This window comes from Taeniopygia guttata, chromosome 1, assembly GCF_048771995.1.
Source record: "Taeniopygia guttata chromosome 1, bTaeGut7.mat, whole genome shotgun sequence".
NCBI classification, from domain to species: domain Eukaryota; kingdom Metazoa; phylum Chordata; class Aves; order Passeriformes; family Estrildidae; genus Taeniopygia; species Taeniopygia guttata.
Window position 1 is genome coordinate 91,516,920 of NC_133024.1, and position 25,822 is coordinate 91,542,741.

Here is a 25,822-nt window from a genome sequence, read left to right on the forward strand (position 1 = left end):
GGAAGAGGCAAGTTCCAAGTCTATTCTTGGATATTTGTTACTGCCATGTTTAAAAGAATTGGCAAATATGGAATAGATTTAGCTCATGTTGACTGCAATGCTTGCAGTACTAAGAGTTCTATTTAGCTGAAATAAGTAATAGTGTGGTAAGTTTGTTCAGGGGCTGCCTTTCAGAGCTAATGCAGGGTCAGAGAGCTCATTTAAAGCTCAGATAGATAATTTCTCTGGTTATGGCTAGATCTAATTATATGAGCAACTAATCTAGGTCAGACAGTGTTCTAGGTAAGTACCCGAATGCAGCCTACTAGAAAGATGGCAGGGGACTTTTTACAAGGGCATGTAGTGCCAGGACAAGGGAAAATGGTTTCAGATTGAGAGTAGGTTTAGATTAGATATTAAGAAAAAAATTCTTTACTGTGAAGGTGGTGATGTACTGGATGTTGACCAGAGAAGTTGTGGGTGCCCCATCCCTGAGAGTGTTTAAGGCCAGGTTAGATGCCACTCTGAACAACCTGGTCTAGTGAAAGGTCCCCCTGTCCATGGCAGGGGGCTTGGAACAAAATTATTTTTATGGTCCCTTCCAATTCAACCCATTCTATGATTCTAGACCTTTAACTTAATTTATATATTTTTGTGGAGGTAACACTTATCAAGTCTGGTAAATGTTTGTTTCCTGAAATTGTAGAGCATGAATAATGGTTGTTTTAGTCTGCAATGCCACAGTTTATTTGCTTTAATCATTCTAACAACAGCTTAAATACTATTTTACTTGTTCATCTTAAAGTGATTTTAGAGGCAGCTCCCCTCTTAGATCTTTTTAAGTGTCATGAAACAAACAAGTGTTCTCTGGTTGAAGAGTTTGAGTTTCAGAGGGAGGAGTTTACTGGGAGTGCTTTTATAATTCCTTAGTGCAAACAAAGTATTTCAACACAGAAGTCTATGTACATTGTATGGGGAAACGCCATTTACAAAATAGAAATCACAAACAAATAGAGGTGTAGAAAAAAAAGCTTTTATTTATAATACAGTGAGGTTGGAATGTAATAATAAAAGCCAAGAAGCACCTGAAGCAGGAGTGAGGTAAGTTACTGGAAAATCAACTCTCATTGCTATAAATATTAATCGGATTATGTGAACATGATATTTGTAGCTGATCTTTTTTTCCCTTCTCTCTTGCAGCGCAGACAGACAACTTTGGGCTAAATTGTTTCTTTTTACAGAAGTACAGAACTAGGCATTCTGTCAATTATCAACCCTTTTCTACAGGAAAAGATGATGCCAAATAAATGCCTTACTTCCCTCCCCTTTGCTTGTGCAAGGATGGCTCTGTGCAGGTTGGGATGGTGGCCATCCCGTTGCCACTTGTCCCCAGCTGCCAGGACAGGATGCATTCAGAGAATGTGCAGGGCTGTGTTTGAGTGTCATGTGGCACTGAGCACTCCTGCACACCCTACCTGTGTGCTGTTCCAACATGATGTGGCTGAATCCTGTTTGTGATGAGCGGCTTAATTTCAGAGGGGAAAAGGTGCAATGCAAAAACCAATTGCTGCTGCTGTGTGAGTGGTGTGACACAGATGAAATGTCCACAGCACGGTGGACCAAGGGATTGTTTGGCTTGGGGTATGTCTAGGAAAAACACCATCAAGCTTATAAAATAAAATGCTAATCTTCTTCATGTAGATTTCTAACCAAATTGAAAGAGTTGCATTTTGTGGTTGCTGTTTTTGGGAGCCTGTGGGCTTTGTTATTGGCAGTTGTTAAGTGCTAAAGCATGGGGAGGCTTGGGAAAAGAAAAAAAAAAAATGGTGTTGGCTTTGTTTGAAATGCCCAAGCACAAAATACTAAAATGTAAGTTAGGTTTCAGTGCTGGACATGAGCATTTTGGACTACAGTATGTTTTCAGTGTTTTGCAACAATTTACGACTTAGATGATCCTCTGTTAATTTATGGAACTGCAGCTGTTAGTGTTTACTGTTGTGAGAAATCCAGTAAATAGAAAGATATATATATATTCTCTTCAGGTAAATGTGGTGGGTATCTGACCAAGGAAACCTTTTATTACTGAAGTTTTTGGTGTTTCAAAGCTGTGAATATTTCTATCATTTGGCAAACGATGTAATATTAGACTAGCAAAAAAATGTGTATATATACTGCATAGTGGGAGAACACACCACTAGATCTGTTCGACTTAGTGTTAACTTGCTTTTACAGACATTTAAAAAATTAATTTCCATTCAGCTTTTGAGGTAATAAGTTAAAAAAAGCACCAACATGATTTATTCAATTGTCTAACCACTTCAGAAGGCTCCTCAGTATACGAACTACATGAAAAAGCGGTTCCTTACACTGTGAGAGACTTCTATAAGTTCTTCATGCAGACTTGACATCTGCTGATATGGCTTCGGATGAGTCCTGCCTTGAGTGTGTCTCCCGAGGGCTTGCTTTGGAAGGGTTGGTCGATGGTGGTGAGCCAGAAGCTGTATTTGTTTGCAAAGTAGTGACAGGTTCCGCGTGCGCCGTTGCATTCGATGAAAGGAGTCGCCCTGAAATCTTCCAGGCAGCTCCCAGGAGAAACCAGCGACTGTCCTCCACCTTCATCACCAGCAGCAGTGTGCTAAGGGAGACAAGGAGGGCAGTGTTCAGAGTGCAGCCTCAGGCAATGCTATCATAAACTTACATGTGTGAAAAGCGAAAAACCACTAGAATTGCTCCTAATTCTTATCTCCAGAGCAGGAAGTTGGCCAGTCCTGCAGCTGTGTAAGGGTTTGGCTATGCTGTAACTATATAAAGCAGCTAGCCCATATGCTGATGCCTCTTTGAAATCTTCTAACAAACATCTTTTCTGTAGTTAAGATTTTCACTGTTGGAAGTCTTAGAATTGGAGAAACATTTAGGTGGAAAGGCCCACTGGAGGTCACTTCCCCCAGTTCCCTGCTCAAAGCAGGGCTGACACCGAAGTTGCTCTCAGTTGTTCCAAGGTACTGTGGAGTTGTTAATACCTCCAAGGATGGACCTCCCATGACTTGTCTGGACATCTTCCTCCTCTGTTTTATTATCCTCACTAAGAAATTTTTTTTGCCCTATATTTAATTTGAATTTCCCAAATTATAAAGTCTTACTCTGCATTGCATGTGAGGAGCACTGCAGAAACAGAATTTGCTCCTATACAAAAACTAGTTCCTTGTATGACATATTTTTTTGACAGTGAATTACACCAGAATCATGCATCTTTACACCACTCAACTGTTGCCTTTGACAGGTTCTGTGGTAATGAACTGAATGTTACTTTTCTTCTGTCAAAGACATTTCTAACAAAATGGACATTTTCTCTCTCCCTTTAATAAATATACAGCTGTATTTTTAAGTTATATTGTATAATTTTTGTTAGGAACTGAAAGAATCTGTAATATAAAAGAAAACAGCTGGAAAACAAAGTTCTTAAACAGTTTTGTAAATGTAGGGAATGTAAGAGGCAGCATAAATTATTTCAACTTTGAGGCTTCTGCAGTTGGAGCTGGAAAGCCGATAGTAAAACCTGCTGATGCTGTTTGAGCCCTGGCATGGGAGCAGCCCTGCTTGGCAACCTCAGGATGAGCTCTGGTATTCCATGCTTGGTCTGTAAGCTCCAGCTCTATGCTATAACATCTCTACTCATATTCACTGTAGTTTTCTATCCTCCTGCAATGCTTACTCATATAGGATGTGTGATAGTGGAACACCCTTGCTACATGAAATCTTACTGACTTCTCTGGCTGTTTGGGCAGAGTCTGTGCTGACTGAGGATTGTCCCTTACTCAGGGGCAGGAGGTGACAAATTTAAGCCAAGGAATTAAAACAGCATGTACTCAGAGAAAACCACAAGTGTGCTTTACGTCTTCCACAGTTGCCCGAGAAGCAAAAATGCGTACACCAAACACTTCATTTGCTCCACAAGCTAGCTGGGAAAATGGGGATTTTTCTCACAGTGTGTACCACAGTGCTGACAGACTGTGTTCTGGCAAAAAGTTCTTGCTAAGGTGGCAACTTTGCTCTTAACAATGCTCAGTGTTTACATGGGGCTTTGCAAATATTTAATTAATGCTTGGCATTCTTGTGAAGTAACTATGAGATTGGTATCAGGGCTTTTTATAGAAGCAAAAGAAAGGTCAAACACAGGGATGGTAATAAATTTGACCTACTCTCTCAAAATGTGGGCATTTTTTTTCTGTACCTAATTTTGGATTTGCCTGTATGTTATTTTCTGAAAAAAAATAAGTTTTTGGCTTTTGACATACAAATGGTTTGTGCGTAAGATTGACTATTGTTCTTTCATGAGGTCTTCTGCCACAGAAATCTTGTTTCTTTTCCAACACTGTTTACTTCAGGATTCAGCCAGTATTCAATAAGTTAACAACATGGGCATGCTGCTGCAGATTTTGACTCTTGTGTTCCTCAAGCAAGTCAGAAAAATGAGCATCTGTCAGACCATTCACTGGCATTTCACCTGCTGTTTACCATGCTAAACCCTCTGGGGCTCTTATGATCCCTCTGTACAGTCTTGCAAAAAAAGGTCAGGCCCTTCAGTACGTCTTCTGCTGCACACCCAGCACTAAGTTTTTTCTGTAACATCCCATTTCCTAATTATAAGATCACAAGATTGAAGAGATCATGTAAACAATGGGATGTACAGCTCAGCTCGCAGAGATACAGCACTGAAACTTAATTCTTAAAACAACCACAGGCTGCCTCTCTTTCCAGAACAAGCGAAAGACTTTGGCTTCAAAATCTTCGACCAAAATACCAATGATTTTTAAATTTCAAAAAGAAGGGGAAAAGCATGTTGTTTTTTTTCCTTTTTTTCCCCCTAGATCAGCTTCTTAGTAGTCATGTATGTAAATAACTCCAAATCTTTAGCTGTGAAAATGCTCTGTATGCTCCTGTTGCACCTCAGTGTAATTTCATTTAAGTCACAGCTGTCCTTTTATTCTGTTCTGAAGTGCTATTTTGTACATAAAATAAACTCTCCAGATGCTACTCTGACAAGAGACAATTTTCTCTGAAATGCACAGAAATTTTCATCTTCCTCTTCTGCTTCCTAGAAATTACTTTTGTAGTTCCCTGGTTCCCTAGCATGGGGAAGCCCCCATGGTTTTGGTCTTGCTGACTCTGAAGCAGAGCAGCCTTACTAGTACCAAACACTCAAATTTAAAACCCATTGCTGCACAAAATGTGACCCTGGAGACCCAGTACCATAAGGAAGGAATATCCGATCCACAAACTGCGCCAGCCTTCAGGGCAGTGAGGAATAGAAGCTTCTTGACTGTGGACAGCAATTGCCACAGCTGGGGCCTCGCAGACAGAGCAGCGACTGATGTATGGCTTAATGTCTTCTTCTGCCACAGGCATCATTGGAAGAGGTGCTGTAGTTGAGAGCCAGTAGGATTTATCATTTCGACTTGCATAGTAACAAATATCCCCAGGGTTACAGTAGAGGAATGGCATGGTGCTAAAACGAGACAAACATGAGCCAGCCAGACCTGTTAAAAAAGAAGAAGCAAAAAGCAATCATTCTCACAGAAGACAATGCACACTTCCAGTTTCCTACTCTTTCCCAAGTACCTGCCAGGAAAGCCCTGTGGTCCAGAATGTTTTGCTGGCTTTACAGGTTCCCACAAACACTAATGACTTGCAGGAGCTCTCTCAGGGGCACTCCATGAAGACATGTAGTTTTTATATTTTTGTTTTGGTGCTTCCTAAGCCTGTTGTAGTCCCAGCTTTTGGAATCCAGGCTGCTGCCAGCAGTATTTCTACATACCTAGATCCTGGTTGTGTGCTTTCTCTTGTCCTTCAAAATACAGTAGGCTGTATCCACTCCAGAGTTTGTTCATGCCAACTGGGCACATTGGCTCTTGGTCGGACTGGCTGTGCTTCACCAGCAGGTAGCCCATGCTGACACTGCGACCCGGCATGCCTGGTGGCCCAGGGCTACCAGGGCGGCCTGGCTGACCTTAGAGGAGAGCAGAAAAGAAAGAATCCAGCTGAGTTTGTGCTCCCACAAATGATCTAGTGCTAGCCAATTCCAGCTGAGCTGCTGACGAACAGCTTAATGGCATGATGCCTTTTCTTTATGATAAGTTATTGATAGAAGAGCTGCAGTTCTAGGATTATAACAGTTGCTTTTGAAGTAGATTGGTGCTGGATCAGGCTCACTGGTTTCCAAGATAATGTATTTCACACCAGAACTAGAGAAAGTCACCAATAAAGTTCTGATGAATTTGAGCATACTTGGTAGAACAGAGATGAGCAGATTTTTCCTTTAAAATATTTTCTTAGTCCAAGATTACCTAGTGGTTGTTGGATTTCTTGTGTTTGACTCATACACTTGAAAATATGCTCTGCAAATACCTTTTTCTTTGTGTGCTTAGCTAACAAAGATAGTAATAGTTCTGCTCTTTATTTGATAAGGACACAGGCATTTCCTTTACAGATACATTCCCTTAAACTTTATCTATCCAAGTTTCACCTATCCAGCCATTCATCTTCATGAATGTAGCTGTTAGTTAAACACTAGGCTGAAAATACTTAAAGAGAATAAATACACTCAGAATGAAACAAACTCACGAGTGGACTGATATCTACAGCTATCAAAATTAATTCTGAAAATACTGCTCTAAGGTAACTGTTAACATTTAATTAGTTGTCCCTTGTGAAGTATCTATGAAGACAGAAATTTTCCTCCCCTCTCTTTCCCTCCCCTCTTCCACCTTCCTTTTGCTCCTTGCCCCCTCCTCTCACCCCCTCCTTTCTATCCTCTCATTTCCTTCCAGTGAAGTAGTAACTGCAGAGTGATTAAGTGCAGAGAAATGGGAAAGAAGAAAAATGCTGTGTGATATCTCTTACCTTCAAATCCCACCGGACCCTGAAATCCCATTCCTCCTTGTTCCCCTCTGGAGCCAGGAGGAGCTGGAATGCCACCCCTGCCCTGGAGTCCTGGCTCTCCAGGTGAGCCTCTGGAACCTTATACAACAATGGTTGTAAGCACAGTGACTGCAGACATATCAACATGCCCATCCCACTTTAACATGTGCTCTAGTTGTGTACGTTTGGTCCTGTCTGCTGGGTTTGCATTGAAGGTAAGACACAATGGTACTTGCTCAGGCAAAAAGCACCAAGTTAATTGGAAAAGCTTGCTGGGATCAAGACTACATGAGTCCCACAACCTTAATCCTTCACTCTTGGCACCACTTATCTCTGATGAGGCTCATGGCAAAAGGTGCAATGTATCAGCTCTACCCATCACTGGGCTGACAGTGTTCCCACAAGGATGTGCACTTTTCCACCAAAGATGTTCAGTCTTGATGTGCATGAGATCCATATCTGATGTTGCTTTGGCTTTGTGAGTGTTGCCAAAGTTATTTAGTGTTTTGCTTATATTCTAAATGCTAGGAGGAGTAAGAAAGCTGAAGCCTCAGCTTTGGAAGACTAAAAATTGACTCTCCTTTCTGGATTACAGACTTTAAAGTAGAAGAGCATCAAATCAGTGTTCTGGTGACCTCAATCTGCTAAGTGGAACAGCTTTCAGTCTGAATGTGTGATTCCTACCTGGATCTCCTGGTGGGCCCTGAGGTCCCATATCTCCTGGGCTTCCTTGAGGTCCTATATTTCCACGGGGACCTGGTGAGCCTTGCTCAGCAACCAGCCTTGGAGGAAGAGGGGGCAGCCCAGGAGAGCCTGGAGGTCCCTGGAAGCCTGTCATTAGAAGCAAGATAAGATAGTTTGATTATAAAAAACCCCAACCACCCTCTATTTTTCCTTAATGTACTTTCATCCAGACACTGTTGCTCTTACTTGGCTGCATATGCCTGAGAGGTCTATGGTCTGCAACTTGGCAGCCTGGGTAGAGCAGCTATATTATTTTGGGGAAATATCTGTGGGTATGGGATGCCCAAGATGAGACAATCTCCAAGTATGGGATCATCTCCAAGAGACTGTCTTTACGTGGACTGTGCATAAATAAGCAGAAGGAAATTCATGATGCTACTTGTCCCTGATTTATGACACAGGAAGCTGGGAATTCCCCCCCAAACAGCTGCAGCTCTCTGAGGTGCAGCACCATCTTTTGTGGGCTTCAAGAGACACAAATACATGTTAGTAGAGATGGAGTGGTGGATTTTAAAGCTCTTTTTAAATATTCAGTACGTCTGCTCTGGAGGCTTAATTTAGACAATAAATCCCTCTTCTTATTAACTGCAAAAGTGGCTCTGATTTTGGAGTTGGCACCTCCTACAAGTCAAATTCATAAAGCCAAAAAATTGACTATTCATGTTAAATTCAGGCATTTGCCCTCTGGAATTTCCCAGGATTCACAGAGTCATGCAGGATGGAGGACTCTGGAGGTCACCAAACCCCACCTTGTGCTCAAAGCAGGGCCAGTTAGATCAGCTCTGTGGAGGTGCAGAATGAGCGGTTTCAAAAGGAGTCACGCATCTGACTGCATGCACTTACCAGTTACTCCTCTATCTCCCTTGGGTCCGATGGGTCCCAGATCACCTGGAAATCCTACTGTGCCCATAAAGCCAATGACACCTTGTTCACCCCTAGGACCTTTAATGCAAAATGACAAGTGGCATTATTGCATTTCAGTACAAATCAAGTGAGTGAAAAAGTCATGGTGTTAAAGCTGCTGTAGCATAGAAGGCTCCCCTGCTTCCTGCCACAATCAGCGTTTCCCATCCTTACCTTTTGGTCCAGGGAATCCAGGCAGGCCAGGTCTTCCTGATAATCCAGGATCACCTCTACTTCCTTTTGGGCCAATTTCTCCAGTCCTACCTGCTTCTCCACTTTCTCCTTTGCTTCCTGGTGGAGCAGGTATTCCAGGCTGCCCCTGTGGTCCTGGGTAGCCTGTTTAGAGGAGATTGTAATCTGTTTATACTTAACACCTGGGCACAGAGGAAAGTAACAGAACTATCTAACCGTATCCCATCAGGTCCTTAATTAAGCAGGGGACAGACTTATTCAGCACTCCTGCTCCTAGGCTGGCAGCCGTGGCAGAAGAATTAGAGTAGGAAGATCCCACTAAACAGTGTTATCTCAAGCAAGATTTCAGCAGAAATAGGGTGCCTGCTGAGATACAGCCTTCCATGAACTATTCCTTCACCAGCAAATGCCCCACTTCCCTAGGTGTCTCCTTGCCTCATCCTAAATTATCCAAGTAGCTAGAGGGAAATCAGAGAGCAGCAAGTATCTGACCCAGAGCCAAGGACTTACTGTTCTGTGTACCTTAGTGGTTCAGCTGAACATCTGGAACCAAATAAGTACTTCATGCTGTCTTGGGAATTATGGGAACAGCTTCTTTTTCTAGAATTTCATATTGCCTGAAGCTAAACCTGGCAGGTTTCTTCAGTTACCTCTACTGCTTACAAGACATTTGGACCTTTTTTTCTGAGGAGAGAGTAACCCTTACTATGTAGGGTTTTGAGTGGGGCATCTCTTGTGCTGCCTTTTGAAGCTGGATCACACGAGGTTATGATTGCAAGATGTATGTGGCAAAGTAACTTGTCTCACCATTTTGGCTGGGATATGGTATTCTGGTTTCCACTCTCCTGACTGCTTGGAGAGTTGGAATCAGTATGCAGAGTCAGGCCAACTGACATCCTCTTTCTACGTGGAAGCCTAGGCATTTTGCTGGTTTTCAGCTGGTTTGTCTGTTCTAAGTTTTTGCCGAGTTTACGTAAAATTTTCCATCCATCATATAAAGATGTTAGTGGAACAACTTCTGCTAGAAGCTCTTCATAATGGCACTGCAATTTGAAATGATTGTGCAGTCCAATAAGTAGCAGGAATTTTTAAGAAGGAAGAGCTAATACTTTAAGAGTGTAATTTAGCTTGCCTGGTCATTTCACATCAGAGAATTTTGTAAATGATCAAGACAGTATTTAATAGACTTGCAAGTCTGCCACAGGCCTCAGATTTTAGAGTAGTAGATTAGCATAATGCTTCTGAGAGTTGTCAAGAGAATTGTGGATTATTTAATCTGTTATTTGAATGAAGATCAAACCCTTCCATCAGGCAACCTGGAGGAGCTGCCTTTTGCTTTCAAGAGGTGTGTCTCTATTATCTGATCTACCATGAGTTCTGTCCAACAGTTTTAGTGTTGTATTTAATAGGGCTTCTTTACTGAATCAAGACAGAAATAACAATGACTGCTGTTGCATGAATTACCTGGCACTCCATCTAGACCTGGGGAGCCTTTATCACCAGGATATCCTGATATATTTGAAATCCCGGGAGGTCCTGGAAATCCTTCCTGCCCAGGAATACCAAAGGATCCTGGGACTCCTGAAGGGAAGAGAAGAAATAATTAATACTGCAAGGAAAATGCACAATTGCAAATAAAAGTACTCAGATTAAGGAGTGGGATTTTCAAAATAGAAAACACCTGCAGTTCCCACTGATTTTTGTTTTATTTTTTCAGATGACACTGTGGAAGTTGTTTTTTTTTAAAGAACCAAATACTAGTCCTCTGCCAAAGCTCTCTGGGTAGTTAATTACATTTCACTGTGTTGAATACTAATAATCTTGTGTCTGCCAGGTAAAATACTATTTCAAGATAGGAAGCACTCAAAATATCCTAGGTATACTTAAGCAGGCAGGAAAGCAGCTTTGTTCTTCTGTGCCTGCAGGGTCAGGGCTGACAATTAGCATTATTTGGCATGAGTTAAAACCAAAAGTTCAAATCCAAGAAGTTCTCTAGAGATGAAAAATTGTTAAGTGGTCAAAAATCTGCCCTACCAATAACAGATTATTCTTTTAAGTATATTGAAGTTGTTAGGAAGTTGACCTTCTGTTTATAATTGTGACAAATAAACATGAATGAGGTAAGCTGTTTTTTTTAAATGCCTGATAATAAATATCTGAATGGTATTTGAGATGGCATAGCATGCTAGTAACAATAAAGTGTAACACAAAAGAATATGAATAAGTCATTGAACCAAGCAGGCAAAGGCAGTAAGCTTTTATATCTCTGTCAGTCCTTAATCCTTTCAGAGCCAAATTGTTGGAAAAAATTAAAAAACAAACCCACAAAAAAAATATGTGATTTGTTTATTTGTTCATAACATCAGTCTGGTGGCTTCTTGATGGATGAAAACCAGGTAGTGACCCATTCTGAGATGAGCACAATCTGTTACAGCACAAAGGGCTGGAGCTTACACTGCACAAGGGATAGATGGCACAGCAAAGCACTGTGTACAGGAGCAGAGCCCCCGAGGTGCCAGCAGGACCATCACACACTGAGAGACAGTGAGGCTTTCAGGAGAAAGGTAAATATGGACGGGTTTGCAACAAAAAGAGAGAGGGGTCATGCCTTTGTGTAACTGGACCGTCATTAAAAATATTTGGGGAGCTAATGGCTGAGAGTAGCCTCTGGCATTTGCAGCTTGCTGAGCCCAGTGGGTGCTACAGGACAGGGAAGCATCCAGGCTGTGCAGCTCTGGGGAACACACACTGCTTTCTGAGCAAGGGCTGGCTGAGCTGCAGCACAAACTCCCAACAGTGACCTTCCCAGCTTTGGGAGTTCACCTGTTCAACTGTCTACCCCATGGTGTATTTCATGGCATCTCTAACACCCACAGATGAAACAAGTAGGTGGATCCCCTTCTCTGGAACACAGACCTGGAACACCTCTCTCTCCCTTCTGGCCTGGAGGTCCTCGGCTGCCTTCAACTCTGCTTGGCTCTCCTGCTTCTCCTTTGTCACCCACTGCACCTGGGAAACCTGCAGAGCCATATCCATCTGGACCTGTTGAGTAGTTCAGAATAAAAAGGAAAGCTGAAACATTTCTGCATGTAACAGTGCATGCCAAAGTACAGAGCATATAGATTTACAAAATACATGAATCTGCAATGGCTCATTTTAAAAAAGGCTCATGATGAGAAAAAAACCACAATGCAGTTTTAACTTTATCAGAGGAAAGAAATCATGATTTGAAGTTCTGTTCTAATCCACCTGGGGTAGCACATAGTGTATGAGCTGATTGCCAGAGCCCACAATAATGAAGCACATTCCAAAGCTTTGGAGGACACAGTTAAGAAAGTTGCATTACAAAGATCTCACTGACCAAACTTGAAGCCAACACAATGTTGTGCCTGTGAACATGCAGAGTAACAGCCTCACATACCTGGTGATCCTGGTAAGCCCTTAGTGCCTGGTAGACCATGCAGTCCACTGATTCCTCTGAAGCCAGGCTGGCCTGTTTTAAAATTACATTCATGATTATCATAATACTTTCTATTAGTCTGTATAGATTCCTGGACAAAAAGAAAAATCATCAAATGCTTGAATAAATGCTATTCCATGTTAAAATATGGTGTATTATATGCAAATGAATGAATTACCATAAGTTTATTATGAAATACACCACACTGTGGCTTTGTCATTGGCAAATTTTGTTGTTATCCAATAAACTCATTACTCCAGAGATATTTTTTAAAATAACTCTGATCCATCTGGTACCATGTCATTAGTTTCAGTCTAGCTGTCATAGTTTTTTTTAGTACCCATTTCATTTTTCAAAATCCTCAAGCCAAGGCAATTATGACATAATTGTAGACTCTACATGTGGTTATAATAAAGCTGTCTTCAGAAGCAATTCACTCTGTGTCATTTAAAAAACCCAAAAAACCTCTAAATAAATGTCTGATAGCTACTGTTACTATTGTTACTATTTTTACAGGTAAAATTTATTCCATCTATTTGTACCTTTGATAGGTAAGTGGTAAGTATGATGTTAAAGCTAGACAATGGCCAGAGCTCTGGAGGACTATTCTATTGCAGAAAAATAAGTGTCTGTCTGTCTCTCTTCATTGTCTAAAAGGGCAGTCTTCATAACTGTATTAGCTTAGCTTTGAGGCAGATTCAGATAGAAAAATCTTACTAAAAGATTTCTGGCTGAAAGGTAGAAAAAAATCTGCTACCTTAATATATTAAGGAATTAAGTAGCCACCATTGAGATTCTGTATCCTGTAATAGAAACAGCTTCATTTCAAACAATCACCTGCATTTTCATAGCACAATTCTGTCTAAACCATTTATTCTTGAAATTGAATCAGTTAACAGTTTTTGGTGATGATGCAGGACAAATATGTTGCTTGCTATCTAATGCCACATTATAATATTCTCATATTGTATATTACTACCATTGCTGTATCTTTAATAATTTTTTATTGCTTTTTTTTCTTCCTAGCTGTCATGAAAAACAAAAATGTTCCTTGAAAACTGCTTTCCTAGTTGAAGAGGTCATCAACAGTTAAAATGAGCTGAAAAGACACCAGAAGCCATAAATCAGCAACCACATCTCATTGTTAATGCACTTAACAAAAGACTTTGTGAGGAACAAATATTTTATGACAGGAAACTCTGCCACTCTGAACTGCAAAACCCCTCTCCTTCTTCACCCCAAATAAACATTTGTAAGTGCTCACACACAAATGATTGAATAGCTGAAGCTGTACAAATACCTGCTTGTCCTGGTAAGCCAGGCCAGCCAGGAGCTCCCTTTTGACCTCTAAGTCCAGGAGTCCCAGGGTTTCCTTGCTGCCCTGGGGGGCCAACCAGTCCTGGCAAACCTGTGTGACAACAATGAATCATTGCTCATGAGCATCCTTAAAACCGACAGCCAAAACACGGACTTGTGCTACTTTCATTCTCCCAGGCAGCAAAATGAAGACTTTCCCTTCCTGATGTCATTGTATGACACTGCACTGCTCATCCAAGTGGAAGAAAAAGAGAGCACAGGTAGGAGAGATAAAGTATAAAAGAACAACTCATTACAAACTTCAGGTTTCTGACAACCTCAAAGACAGCGAGCTCCTCCTAATAAAATGATAACTTGACTTCTATTGCCAGTTACAAGAAGTGGTATCATTTCTGTGCATGCCACTTTCCCCTTCCGCTGCACTTGTTTTGCCTTTCCCACTGAGAAGCTGATCAGACAAGAAATATTTCCCAGTGAAGCACCTGTGGAAATTCTTCCAGTCTTGGCTGGAGTTTCTAAACCCTCTAATGATAAAAAGTGTGGAGCAACTGTTCTGAAAAAGCATTTCCACGATCCTCCTGCAACAGGACATGTTCTTAAGCCCTGAGTATGTGATCCAGCCACAGCTGAACCTGACTTGGCTTCTCCTGTACAGTTGGCCCATGAGCCTGGCTCAAAGGCTCTATAACTGTGTCCTGGGGGATACTTACTTCATTTATGGCAGAAAAAGTAATTGAAAACCCTACTCCTTGTAGGATTGAGGCATTAGAATACATGAGCGTGCCAGCAATACAACACTTTGACTGGACACATAGTTGTTATAGAAAAGGAAAAACTGGTATAGAGTTAGGTTTTTGCAATTTCCTCTTAACTTCTGCTGCAAGTTCCACATCCTTGTCACTGCTCCCCACCAATTTACAGAATGATGAACACATTAAAAACTTAATTACTTTCTTTTAATGGGAAGAGTATTTTTCTTTTTCCTCTTAAACAATGCTATTCTTTGGAGCATTAAAAAGAATATTTTACCTTCCTGTCCCACAGAGCCAGGGACACCCTGCGTGCCCTTGAGGCCTTCAATGCCAGGGAAACCAGGATCACCACCTTCTCCTTTTGGTCCCACACCTCCTCTTATGCCTGGAAAACCACAAACCCACAAAATTTTAATTCTTTTAATATTCTTTTAAGCAAACAAGCATAACATGAACTTGGCTACTGAATGGGTCCTGGTCTTGCCATATAAAGACATTCTTCTAGTCAAGCTGCTTACATAATCTGGGAGCATGAACAGTCCTCTGGCCAAATGATCATTAAACTTGTTTTTAAAAGTGCTCCCCAAATTATGTGGAATATGACACTGATGTTCAAGTGCACTGCATGTACAGCGAAATTCAATATACTACCTAACAACTCAATACAAAATCTACAAGACTTTGCTATCCCAACTTCTATAATCATGGCCTGATAATGCTTCCTTTGTCATGAACAGAAAACAAACTATATAGAAATGTTTACTGGAGTTGCCAGTCACAATGCTTACTGCTATAATTGTACTTTCAGGTGAAGAGGTAAATATAGCACATATTAATTTCAATAAAGAAAAGATGAACCTCTCCAGGAGCTGTCATAAGAGCACAGGTTCAAGAGCCATGAAAAGCCCACAGAAAGCTCTCCCTCCCTTTGTCTGGAAACTTTGGTATGTGAAAAGAAATACATTCAGAGAGCAACTGTGAAATTAATACCTGTTAAGCCTGGCACACCAACTTCCCCTTTAAGGCCTGGCATTCCTGGTAAGTTTATAGTATCTCCCCGATCACCTATTTCAAACAAAAATGAACTCATGAGTGGCAAGTCTTTAATTTAAACAGTATTTCCTGTTGCTTCAAAGGAATTGCAACTTCAGAGGCAAAATTCTGCAACTATTATCTTTGTAGAATAAAAGAGATGTAAATTAAAGATGTAAAGGCAAAAAAGTGTCTGGAACAGCCTCCCTCCTTGCCATAGATGGATTTATCTCTGGACATCACATTTTGCATGAAATTAACAGTATTAACCTTTTTAGAGTCTTCCACACATATAATATCATTCTGTAAGAATGTAGAAAGACTCTTTGAGATTGAAGACACACTGAGACCTCTCAGAACTTAATGTCAAGTATTTGATGGGTGATGAATACAGAGAGTACTTAGATAAGAAAACAAACTCACCTATTTCTCCATGTGAGCCAGGAGTACCGAAATGGCCTGAAATTCCTGGAATGCCCTTTTCTCCCTATGATATGATTGAAAGCAGGCATCAGTTAGTGAAAATGATGATTTATTCAACCTTCCAAGCAGCTGACTTTGGAAATATGAAAAAAAGGCTATTAAAAGTGCCAGTTTTGAGTTTCTGTAGTACTATATAGAGTAACTTGGCAGCAGTCAGTTAATCTAAATCAGTACCAACCAAGGGACAAGTTATGTTTGCAAAGGCTTAAGTTTAAAATTGAGGACATCCCATTATGCATATATAGCAGTGAGTACTTGTGCTGGCTTTGCCTAGTAGCCAGTACAGGATTGTGGTTTGGATTTATGCTGGAAACACTGTTGATAACACAGGGATGTTTTCATCCCTACTGAATTGTGCTTACCTTGTGTCAGGACATTTTTTGCTTGTCACCCCATCCTGCCAGTGAGCAGGCTGGAGGTGAGCAAGGGTTTGGGAGGGGACACAGCTGACCCCAACTGTGGATATCAATGGATATCCCACACTTTATGACCTCAAGCTCACCATGTAAGGCAGAGGGGATGATGGACTAGGGGGTAACAATGCTTGGGGTTTGGGCATCAGCTAGTTGGTGATGGGCAACAGTTTTCATTTGTATCGCTTCTCTTTCTCGGGTTTTATTTCTCTATAATTGTTTTACTATTATTATTATTATTATTATTGCTATTATTATTATTTATTGTTATTGTAGTTTATTTAAATTATAAAGCTGTTCCTATCCACCAGTTCTCTCACTTTTACCCTTCCAGTTCTCTTCTCCCCATCCTGCTGGGGATGTGTGGGGGAACAAGCAACCGGGTGGGGCTTAGATTCTGGCTGAGGTTAAACCATAACAGTCCTGCAGTCCTTGGTTAAAAAAAATTCTTATTGAAACATAAAGGCAAAGAGAACCTGAGAAAGGAACATAATTTTTGTCTCTCTTAAATAAATTATGTCGATGAGTCTACTGTCAGGCCTTTTCTAAGCATTTATTTCTTCCAGTGTAATTTATTTTGCTGCCAGACCGAATTACAATGAATTACCCTCTGGAAGCTAAGATTTTTAGGCTCTTTTACTGTTAGGTAAGTGACAGTGAGTAACTTTTGGCAGATACCATTAAGTCCTGGGACAAAGAGGAAAGTAAGCCCAACACTGGGAATAATTTTTACCAGCAGCTGTGGCAATAGGATCAAAGATCTAGAAGGAACCATCTGGGTCCTCACTGGCAATATTCTGGCCTATGAAATTTGGATGTCTCACAATGAGAAGACAAATTACTCTGCTTAATGAATGTTGGAGAGAGTAAGCAAAAGTATTTGATCTATTCATTCCATGCTTATGGCATTTTTATCTTTGTACTGCTGTTGTTTGGCAAAATTTCAAGGGGTGAATGCCACTTCCTGAGAAGCTGAATGCCAGCACAAGGGCACCCTTATTCCCTCATGTGCATAAACTCACTCTGACTCCTGTGGTGCCAGGGAAGCCTCTGATGCCAGGAGAACCAGCAGGACCAGGATACCCTTTCACACCTGTCAGCCCTTTCGCGCCGATGTCTCCCTTCACACCAGCCACGTAGCTGGGATGCCCAGGGGACCCTGGGGTTCCTGTCTTTCCAGGAAGGCCTGGCATTCCCTTGCTACCTGCAGGCAGGGAAGAAGAAAAATAAATAAGGGAAGACTGACATGTGGGCTTGTGTGTAAGAAGTTTTCCTGCTACCTGCCTTCTCAAAACATGACACCACAATGTGCTGTACAAGGCAACACACACACACACACACACACACCACACCATCCCTCAAAGCTTTCCTTGGGGGTGACTCTGTGAAATGCATCCAGGAGCTCAGTTTCTGCTGCCAGAGACCTTGCTGAGGAGACTGCAGCCAAGTGGTACAATGAGCAGGGAATATTTAATATGGTAGCTGAGAAAAATCACTAAATTATACTTCTGAATGTGCTTGCTTGTTTTACTGTGACCACTGACCTTTTAAGCCAAAGGATCCCTTTGTGCCCCTTTCTCCAGCATCTCCTTTTTCACCTTTAACTTCCATCATCATGCTGGGCATGAGCTTTGGAGGTTCTCCTGGGGGGCCTTGATCCCCACGATCACCTAAAGGGTAAAAAACCCAACCATGTTACAAAATGCTAGTCAGCAGCATGGTCGGAAAGTGAACAGAAGAGTGATTTAGGAAAAAGGAATGACCTTGCACAAGCTACAGAAAATCCACTTCCATGAAAAGTAACCTTTGTCAATACAACATGGCAGTGGAAGAGTCATGCTTAAGAAGACATGAAAACTGAATTAAACTTTTGTACATACAATCATGGGAGTTGGACCCAGACTCCTCTGTGATAGATAATTTATCTCTCAGCAGATCAGTTAGGAACCATGTGTTCATAAAAAAAAAGCCCCAAAATCATGGTTTATAAAAAACCCCCAAAAGCACATTGGAGAAAGCACAGAAAAGTAGTTTAGTTCTAGTGCAAAGGATATTCTAAGTCAAAAAGCCTTGGGCAAAAGAAAGTGTTTGGATTTGTTACCAGTTATAGTGTTCATTTTCTTGACTTTATGGTTACTGGTGATATCAGTAAATAATGTCCAGAAGAAGGGACACATATAGACTCTATGAGTGTCTTTAGTTCTTTGTGGGGTGCAGAAACAGGCCAGTAACCCAGACTTGTCTCCTATGATTATGACCTGTCTCATATTTCTTTACCAAGAAGTATATTTGCACTTCTCTTCACAGGGGCTGCTTTCACACTTGTCTTTTACTGAGACTGTTGCTGGGATCACTGTTCTGCAACCTCTGAATTGCAGACACTTTTTAAAAAAAACCAACAATCTCAGGGTCCCTAGAAATAACATTTTGGTCTTGTGGCAAAACATTTATTTAAAGGTAATTGTATATAATCAAAAGAGGGCTGAGTTGCAGTTTTTACTTCATCAACAATAATACCAGCTGAATATTTGTGACTTTTAAGTTTTTGATAATGTTTGTGACTTTTAACTACTTAATTTTAACTACTTAATTGCCAATTTTTCTGAATATTTAATTGTCTTTACAGTGCAACTGGAGAAAAATCCAAATTTTCTCCCCCAAACATCTTATGCTTCCAGGGAAAATGCTCTATTGACTTCTGCACATGTCCAGAGGTGCCACTATCTGAGTTGAGATGAGGAACAAAATGTTTGTCTCCAGCCTTAAGTGTGTACAGAAGTAACCTTTCCCTGAGTGTAAAATTCAGGCCTCTTGGCCAGAGGCCCATGTGTGAAATACGTGGAGGAATGTCTGAGCTAAATTTACCATGTGAAAAATGTGTCTTTCTTTGTGTTCTTGTAAAATAGTTCTGCAGATGTGAAGAGCAAACACACTAGTACCACCCATAAGCAAATACCTTTGAAGCCACGTGCACCCTGTGAGCCTTTATCTCCCCGAGCCCCAAGTGGGCCAAATTCTCCTTTCACTCCCTTCAGGCCTGGTCTTCCTTTTAGGCCTGTCATGCCTTTGAAACCATCAATGCCAGGTGAACCTCTTGAGCCTTTAAGAAAGAAGAGGAAGAGAACTGTTACTTCACTCAGATTTCTGCAAACTAAATAAATATGAACCAGCAACACATGACTAAAATGGTATGAAAACTTCAGTGCAGCAGTACCTATTTTTGGGTGCCTTGATGCCTACAGCAATCTGTGGGTCTGGAGCAGGCACCCAAGCTCTCTAAGAGGTAGTAGAGCTCCTGAGGTAGTGTGTTTTCAGGAGTACATGAACCTGCCTCAACTGGCCAAGAAAAGTGTTGTGTAGATGACCAGAATTTAGTGCATTCTTCTGAGAGATCAGTACAACTCCTCTCCTAGAGGTGAGCTTGATATATGTACTTAGTTCCACACAAGGTTTGTAGTCAGCCTGGTCTACATGTAGAGATACAAATCATGGGTCTAGGACTGGCTGGTCCTTTCTCAACAAAAATTCCCCTACTCCTGTTTTCTAAACAAGAGAATGCTGTTTTACATGTGTAATGCCAACTAATAGATCTTAATTTCTCTCAAATGACAGCTGATTAGTACTCCAGAGCTAGTCTTGTCCTGTTTTTCCAACTGATGAAATTGCAACATGCATTTTTAAGCATGCTTTGTGCTCAGCTTGGCTTCGCATGGAGTTGAATCTCCCCATGTGGTGTAGGTAAAGTGCATTGCACATATGTGTTTTCCTGTGGCTGGTAGGTGAGAATCTCACCTTCTCAACATACCATTAGTATCCTTAAGTCACCATTGAGGTCTTGTGTCTGGCATTGCTCAGTTCACAGCTCCCAGCTTTAAAAAACTTTAAAGCCAATGTTTGGGGAAACATCTCTTAAATTTCACTGAGAACCAATGGGACTAGGACAAGGGTAAGAATTTTAGAGAGAAAACAGTAAATACTGTGTATTTTTTAAAATGAGAAATAAAACAGCCACTGCTCTTCTAAATAGGGCTGCATATCACAAGCTAGCACTGTGCCAAGCCCAACACAGGGGAAACGGGCACTGATTTTGGAATGTACTAGGCACATGATGCTAATTCTGCTATTTTAAATAGAGGGAGACCAGCAGAGAATATACCTGGTTCATGTCTGCACAGAAGAGCTTTAATCAACTACTGTTTTCAAAGCAGCAGTCCAGAGCTCACCTTTATCTCCTGGAAAGCCATCCATTCCACTTATGCCAGGGGGACCAGTCACACCACGTATACCCGGCAGTCCCGTGTGACCCATGTCACCTTTGTCACCAGACAGACCCTTCAGGCCCACGGGGCCAGGAAAGCCTTGCTCACCATCTTCTCCCCTAGCACCAGGTGGACCTGTTTTGTAAATGTGAGAAAAGGAGAGTAAAAAAGGTTTGGACACAGATGATGATTTTATACAAGGTAGCTCAAGAGGGAGAAAACTGCTGTCCTACCAACTTCCCATCGAAGGGGAGAAATTAGGATTTTTTCATCAAACAATTGCAGAAATTATTGTAAAGATAAAGTAGCTCATCAACATGAACCAGCCTTGCTCTCAGTTTGGTTCCATACCCACTTGCAACAGGACCTCTTTAGTTTAAGAATTAAGCCCCTTTTACTAAGCCTACCCTCATGTGGTGGCTTCCTTTTTCCAGTCTGCCAGCAGCCAGCTCTGATCTGACTTTGTTGGTGGCTACAGAAAGAAGAGCAGCAGGTCTGCCTCTGAAGATCATCCCCAAATTTAAACTCTCTGCTGTGGAAACCTTACAGTTGCCCTGCCACAGAGGACTAGTAAGAGGAATGACACAGGACTGCATTACTTCCTCACCGAGAGGTCCTTGAGAGCCGGGGCCACCATCTGGCCCACGGTTTCCTGGTGGACCTGGGAATCCATGTGTTCCTGGTGTTCCTGGTAATCCTGTCAAACCAGGGAGACCCTGTGGCCCTGGATCTCCTTTGGGTCCTGGCAAACCTGGGCTACCATCCGCTCCTAAAAGACCAAAATTATGCATTAAAGAGCATCATATGTAGAGAACATGTTTTTATATATTTCTTCTGTGTACACCCTAGGCTTCCAGGGTGTGTTTTTCCTTTGAAAATTCAGTGAGAACAGGAAAAGCAAATTCAAGGACTGGTCATTAGATTTAAAATAATTGATGTTACCTGCAATAATCTCAATATTTCCATCAGATAGGTTGATTGACTCTTTTAAATGAATAGTAATGATTTGGCACCATGTGGATATATACGCAAGTCTCTTTCTATTTTCAATAATTCAATTAGTCCTGATCTCTCTGTCACATATATCTTAGTAAAAACCGAATCAAGCAGCTGACTGAACCCCTGAAATAATGCTATGTATATTTTCTAAAATTTTATAGGCGGGAAAAGTAACATTTAAGACAGATGGTAGGATCCGTGTTATTGTTCAGAAATTTCCACATAAGGTTGTCACAAGGCATTTCTGTAAGACTGATATGAATTCCTAAGCAAAAAGGCCGTAATTTTACATGACTTAATGCACCGGGTGAAAAATTGTCTCTACCACATATGAGGAAATAGGGTGTTAATTTTTAAAAGATAATGCTTGCTTTTCATTCAGCTTGGAGAAGCAGCAGCATACAAATAGTATATGGAATTTTAAATCCAGGTCAAGTAGATCTCCTTCTCTTTCTTCAGGTTTTATGTCAGTGTAGGTCCATTGGCTTGACTGTAGTTAAATAAGCTTTATAACTGCAGTCATTTAAAGTGGGTTTTCTCAACAACAGCATACAGGCTTTAGTTTGCTATTCTGAATAAAGTGGCAAAGGTAGTATAAAGGAATCCCTAGTCATCTAATGTAAAATTAAAAAAAAATTCATACTTGTAGAGAAATTCACATGCTATCTGGAGCCATTCTGCCAGAACTGTAAAATAAATCAAGAACCGACAAACTAATAATGCTTTTTATTTTCACTGTATTTTTAACTACTGAAAACTTACTTCTACAAAAATATTTACAAAGAGGATGCAAAGTCACAACATATTTTTTGTTTTCAAACACAATTGGATTTTGTCCCCTTTTCAGAGGTGTTAGTAATATTTTCTGCCTTTCCTCAAACCTGTTAAGGGCGACAGAGATGCTTTCATCCCTTTCCTTCACTCTGGGGTTCTACCTCAAGTGAAACCAGCTCTCCTCACTTCAAATAACTCTGAGAAGATGATGCTCTTCTTTATTTAATTTCATCAAAAATCATGAGATTCCCTATTTCATAAAACTAGTTCCTGTGATAAACCTTACTTCAAGCCAGTCATACAATTAGTACTCCTTTCTCAGTTCCACACAGGGGAAGGAGGTAATAAGCAGTCCTAAATTTAATTATAGGTCCAAATGCAATTGAAACTGTGTAGCAGGGTATGATAAATTCCCATATGTGCTTTTGAAAGTCCTTCACAGATTTCAGAGAGTGAAAAAATCACATTTTGTCGACAAACTATGTTTCCTGCAGGGATTTTAGGGTGTTTTTTATGGTCTGAAATAACAAACTAAAATGAACACCCTGAAGTTACGAATAAGTATATAATATTATCTTTTTCTTATTTGTGAGTGCCCAAAGACTGACAAGGTAAAATAGCTTATTAGCAGTTACCTAACTCTGTCCACTTAGCTAAAATTTACAAATTCAGCACTACTGCAATGTGGTAATCAACAAAGCCATGCAATATCCAGACATTTTTGGTATGGGAAAAAAATGTCAGTATTATTGCTGTATGTAAGGGAAAACTCAGGATAATAGTGGCACCACCATTCCCTTAACTACAGTGAAAAAAAATTAGCAGTACATCTGAAAGCAGCAAAGATGAGCAAAGTCTGGTTCTCTGCTATGCTCCTGTAGTTGATTTCATGTAGAGCAGTGTGAAGGACAGCTGAACCTAAGTGATAGATCTCCAGAAAGTGTTCAGAGGAGCCAGGCATGTTGGCAACAGCTGACACAGAAGTGGAAAGAATGGGAGATCATCAGGCACTGGGAATCAACAGTGAGGTCATCAGTACCTCTGACCCATCCTAACATGGTCTTAACTCTTAACATCCATCCTAACATCCTAACTCTTCCTAGTCTCAAATCCCTACAATTTGGCTGCATTTGTATCATACTCTTAGGCAAACCTTTCTTTATTAGAAGAAGCTGTTACCTCTAGTTCCTGGTACTCCTTGATCTCCTGGTGCACCTTTCAGCCCTGGGAAGCCGGGGAGGCCGACATCCCCTCGGGAACCTGCTGCTGCTCCAAAAACGTCACCAGGAAGGCCCTTCGGTCCTGGTGCTCCTGGAGCTCCAGATTTTCCTGTAAGGCCTGGGTGTCCCTGCAGTCCAGGCAGCCCATTTGGGCCTCTGTCTCCCCTGGGTCCAGTAAAACCTATAAATAAAACAGGGACTAAGAATCACAGATTTCACTACAAATGTTGGAGTTCAAATCCTAGATATACCAACATGATGTCCCCAATACCCCAAATGACAAGGTAAAGGCTTCTTGTAGACTGGGAAACTGGAGCTGGACTGAATGTTAAGCCCAAGCACTGGTGAAAGATAGCATGGAAAACTGCAGGGGATTGCTCCCTGTGGCCTGGGAGCCATCTGGGAGCCCTAATTTATCAATCAGAGCACTCTCTGGAGTTTACCAGGGGAGATAGAGGTTCATGGTCCTGCCCTATGCTGCACAGAGCTATATTGTATAATGCATCCCTTGATGCAACAGGATGCACCAGGACATGCACCAGCTCTTCTTTTGCTTTCCCGGTTGCTACTACAGATGCTGCAGATGAGTCCAGAGAACACTGTCAGGCCATGTGCTGCCTGAGGCAAAGCACTACCTGGCACTGGATTTGGGAAAGTTTGCAGCACTTCAGAATCTGTGAGGATTTAGGACTTTGAAATCAGATATCTCAAAAAAATTTCCAGAGAGCTCATAAATCAAATTGCATCAATGGCTTCTGTAAAGGGGTACAGAAAAAAACCCAAACAACTCACTACCCATTTTTTTGACCAAATAAACTTGGTCAACCACAGGAAAGTGATAGATTCTGGAGGTAATCCTGTAATTTTTGCTGGACTGAATGATGATTTGTGAACATACACACCCATTGCAACTTATATGTGCGTGCCACTGAATGAATCACACTGCAGTACAGTGGCACACACACAGGCTCATTTATACTAATGTTGAAAAGAACTAAATGCAAGTACTAATACTATTATTTTCTTCCTTTCTGCATCATCATTATGAGAATAATGCACTTGGAATCTAAAATTTATTGTTATTGAATGTCTTTATAAGAATTTAATGAATTTTTACCATCACATTTATAATTTTGAACAATAAAGCAGATTTTTAAAGGCTGGTATCTATGAAATTTTTCATCATTATGGAAGTTGCAAGAAATACTTCTGGATTTGAAATACAGTATTTTTGTCTAATGGCTTATTGATTCAATGCAGAAGGGAAGATATGTGAAAATGTACCTAGAATCAAGTTTTGTGTTTAAGTGACTTCAATAAAAAAGTCAAAAGTATATAAAGAATGACTAATTAGTTCAAGATACCTGGAGGACCTGGGAATCCTTCCCGACCTGGATCACCTCGTGTACCATTTAGCCCTGGGAAACCCATTGGACCTGGATCACCTGGGAATCCTCTTGCACCTTTTGCACCTAAATTTTATTAAAGAAAGTACAGAAGTGTAATCTGAACAAACAAAACAGAAATGTGCATACAATGTAAAAAAAGGTAGTAGTATCATCATAATGTGTTTCTGGATGCAAAGATGAAACCTTTAAAAAAATTAATTAATGGGGCTATACAGTAACTCTTTGGAAGTATTCAAGATCCCAAAACATGGTTAAGTGCTTTTACAAACATGTATTAACCTGCCTTAAAGACTAATGATATGAAGACAACTAGGGTAAAGATAATTAGTTTCACAGATTTTTGGAGCTTTTCAATATTTTGAAAATTAAGGCTTTTAGATTAAGGTCAAAAAGGCAATGTGAAAAAAGAATGTTCACAGAAATGGGCACAGATGAGATGCTGTAGGAGGAAAAAAATTTTCCTTTCCCTGCTAAACTGATCATAGAACAAGAGCAGACTGGTTTAGATAACTAAGAAGAAGAAATGTAAGGCTAAAGGTTAGATCTAATAATCCCTGAAAATGAATACAAATTAACTAGCCTACTTACTATATTTGTAACATTACAGGTCTAGAGATTCCCTAGTTAAAGAAAGGATGTGCCCTGAAAAAAAAAAAAGGATGTGCCAGTTCTTCAGGCACTGACCTCTTGTTCATACTGATTTTTGTCCTGACAGCTAAAATGATACCTCCTTTCCTTGTGATACAGTATTTGACATTTCAGTAAGGGCAAATATTACTGTTTTTTAACATCTCAAAACCTACAAGCATTTTTTAGGATTCATTTGTTATGTTTCAAAAATTATATATTTTTTCCACACAATAGTTTTATTATATGAGTCTCGTTAATCCACTGTATTACAAGATCAAGATTTTTGGTAAAGTTCTTTGAAAATAATTTCTGGGGAATGCTTTGTTCCACTACACTCC

General features: G+C 40.7%; 1 protein-coding gene across 3 annotated transcripts in view; it reads right to left on the bottom strand.

Annotated features, from left to right (window-relative positions):
* Positions 1–996: 996 nt before the first annotated feature.
* The window catches only part of COL4A2 (collagen type IV alpha 2 chain), a 139,808-nt gene continuing 114,982 nt past the window's right edge, over positions 997–25,822 (bottom strand). For all 3 annotated transcript variants that reach the window (XM_030280323.4, XM_030280332.4, XM_072933663.1), the window contains exons 28-48: positions 24,810–24,917; positions 23,405–23,626; positions 21,060–21,221; positions 20,417–20,587; positions 19,150–19,293; positions 17,738–17,863; positions 17,216–17,397; positions 15,721–15,784; positions 15,256–15,330; positions 14,543–14,650; positions 13,497–13,604; positions 12,158–12,229; positions 11,653–11,778; positions 10,201–10,317; positions 8,719–8,880; positions 8,485–8,583; positions 7,582–7,728; positions 6,880–6,996; positions 5,795–5,986; positions 5,230–5,516; positions 997–2,614 (exon numbers count right to left, since the gene is read on the bottom strand). In XM_030280323.4, coding sequence (XP_030136183.2) covers positions 2,360–2,614; positions 5,230–5,516; positions 5,795–5,986; positions 6,880–6,996; positions 7,582–7,728; positions 8,485–8,583; positions 8,719–8,880; positions 10,201–10,317; positions 11,653–11,778; positions 12,158–12,229; positions 13,497–13,604; positions 14,543–14,650; positions 15,256–15,330; positions 15,721–15,784; positions 17,216–17,397; positions 17,738–17,863; positions 19,150–19,293; positions 20,417–20,587; positions 21,060–21,221; positions 23,405–23,626; positions 24,810–24,917 — 3,044 coding nt within the window. In that variant the 3' untranslated portion in view covers positions 997–2,359. The remainder of the gene's footprint in view (positions 2,615–5,229; positions 5,517–5,794; positions 5,987–6,879; positions 6,997–7,581; positions 7,729–8,484; positions 8,584–8,718; positions 8,881–10,200; positions 10,318–11,652; positions 11,779–12,157; positions 12,230–13,496; positions 13,605–14,542; positions 14,651–15,255; positions 15,331–15,720; positions 15,785–17,215; positions 17,398–17,737; positions 17,864–19,149; positions 19,294–20,416; positions 20,588–21,059; positions 21,222–23,404; positions 23,627–24,809; positions 24,918–25,822) is intronic.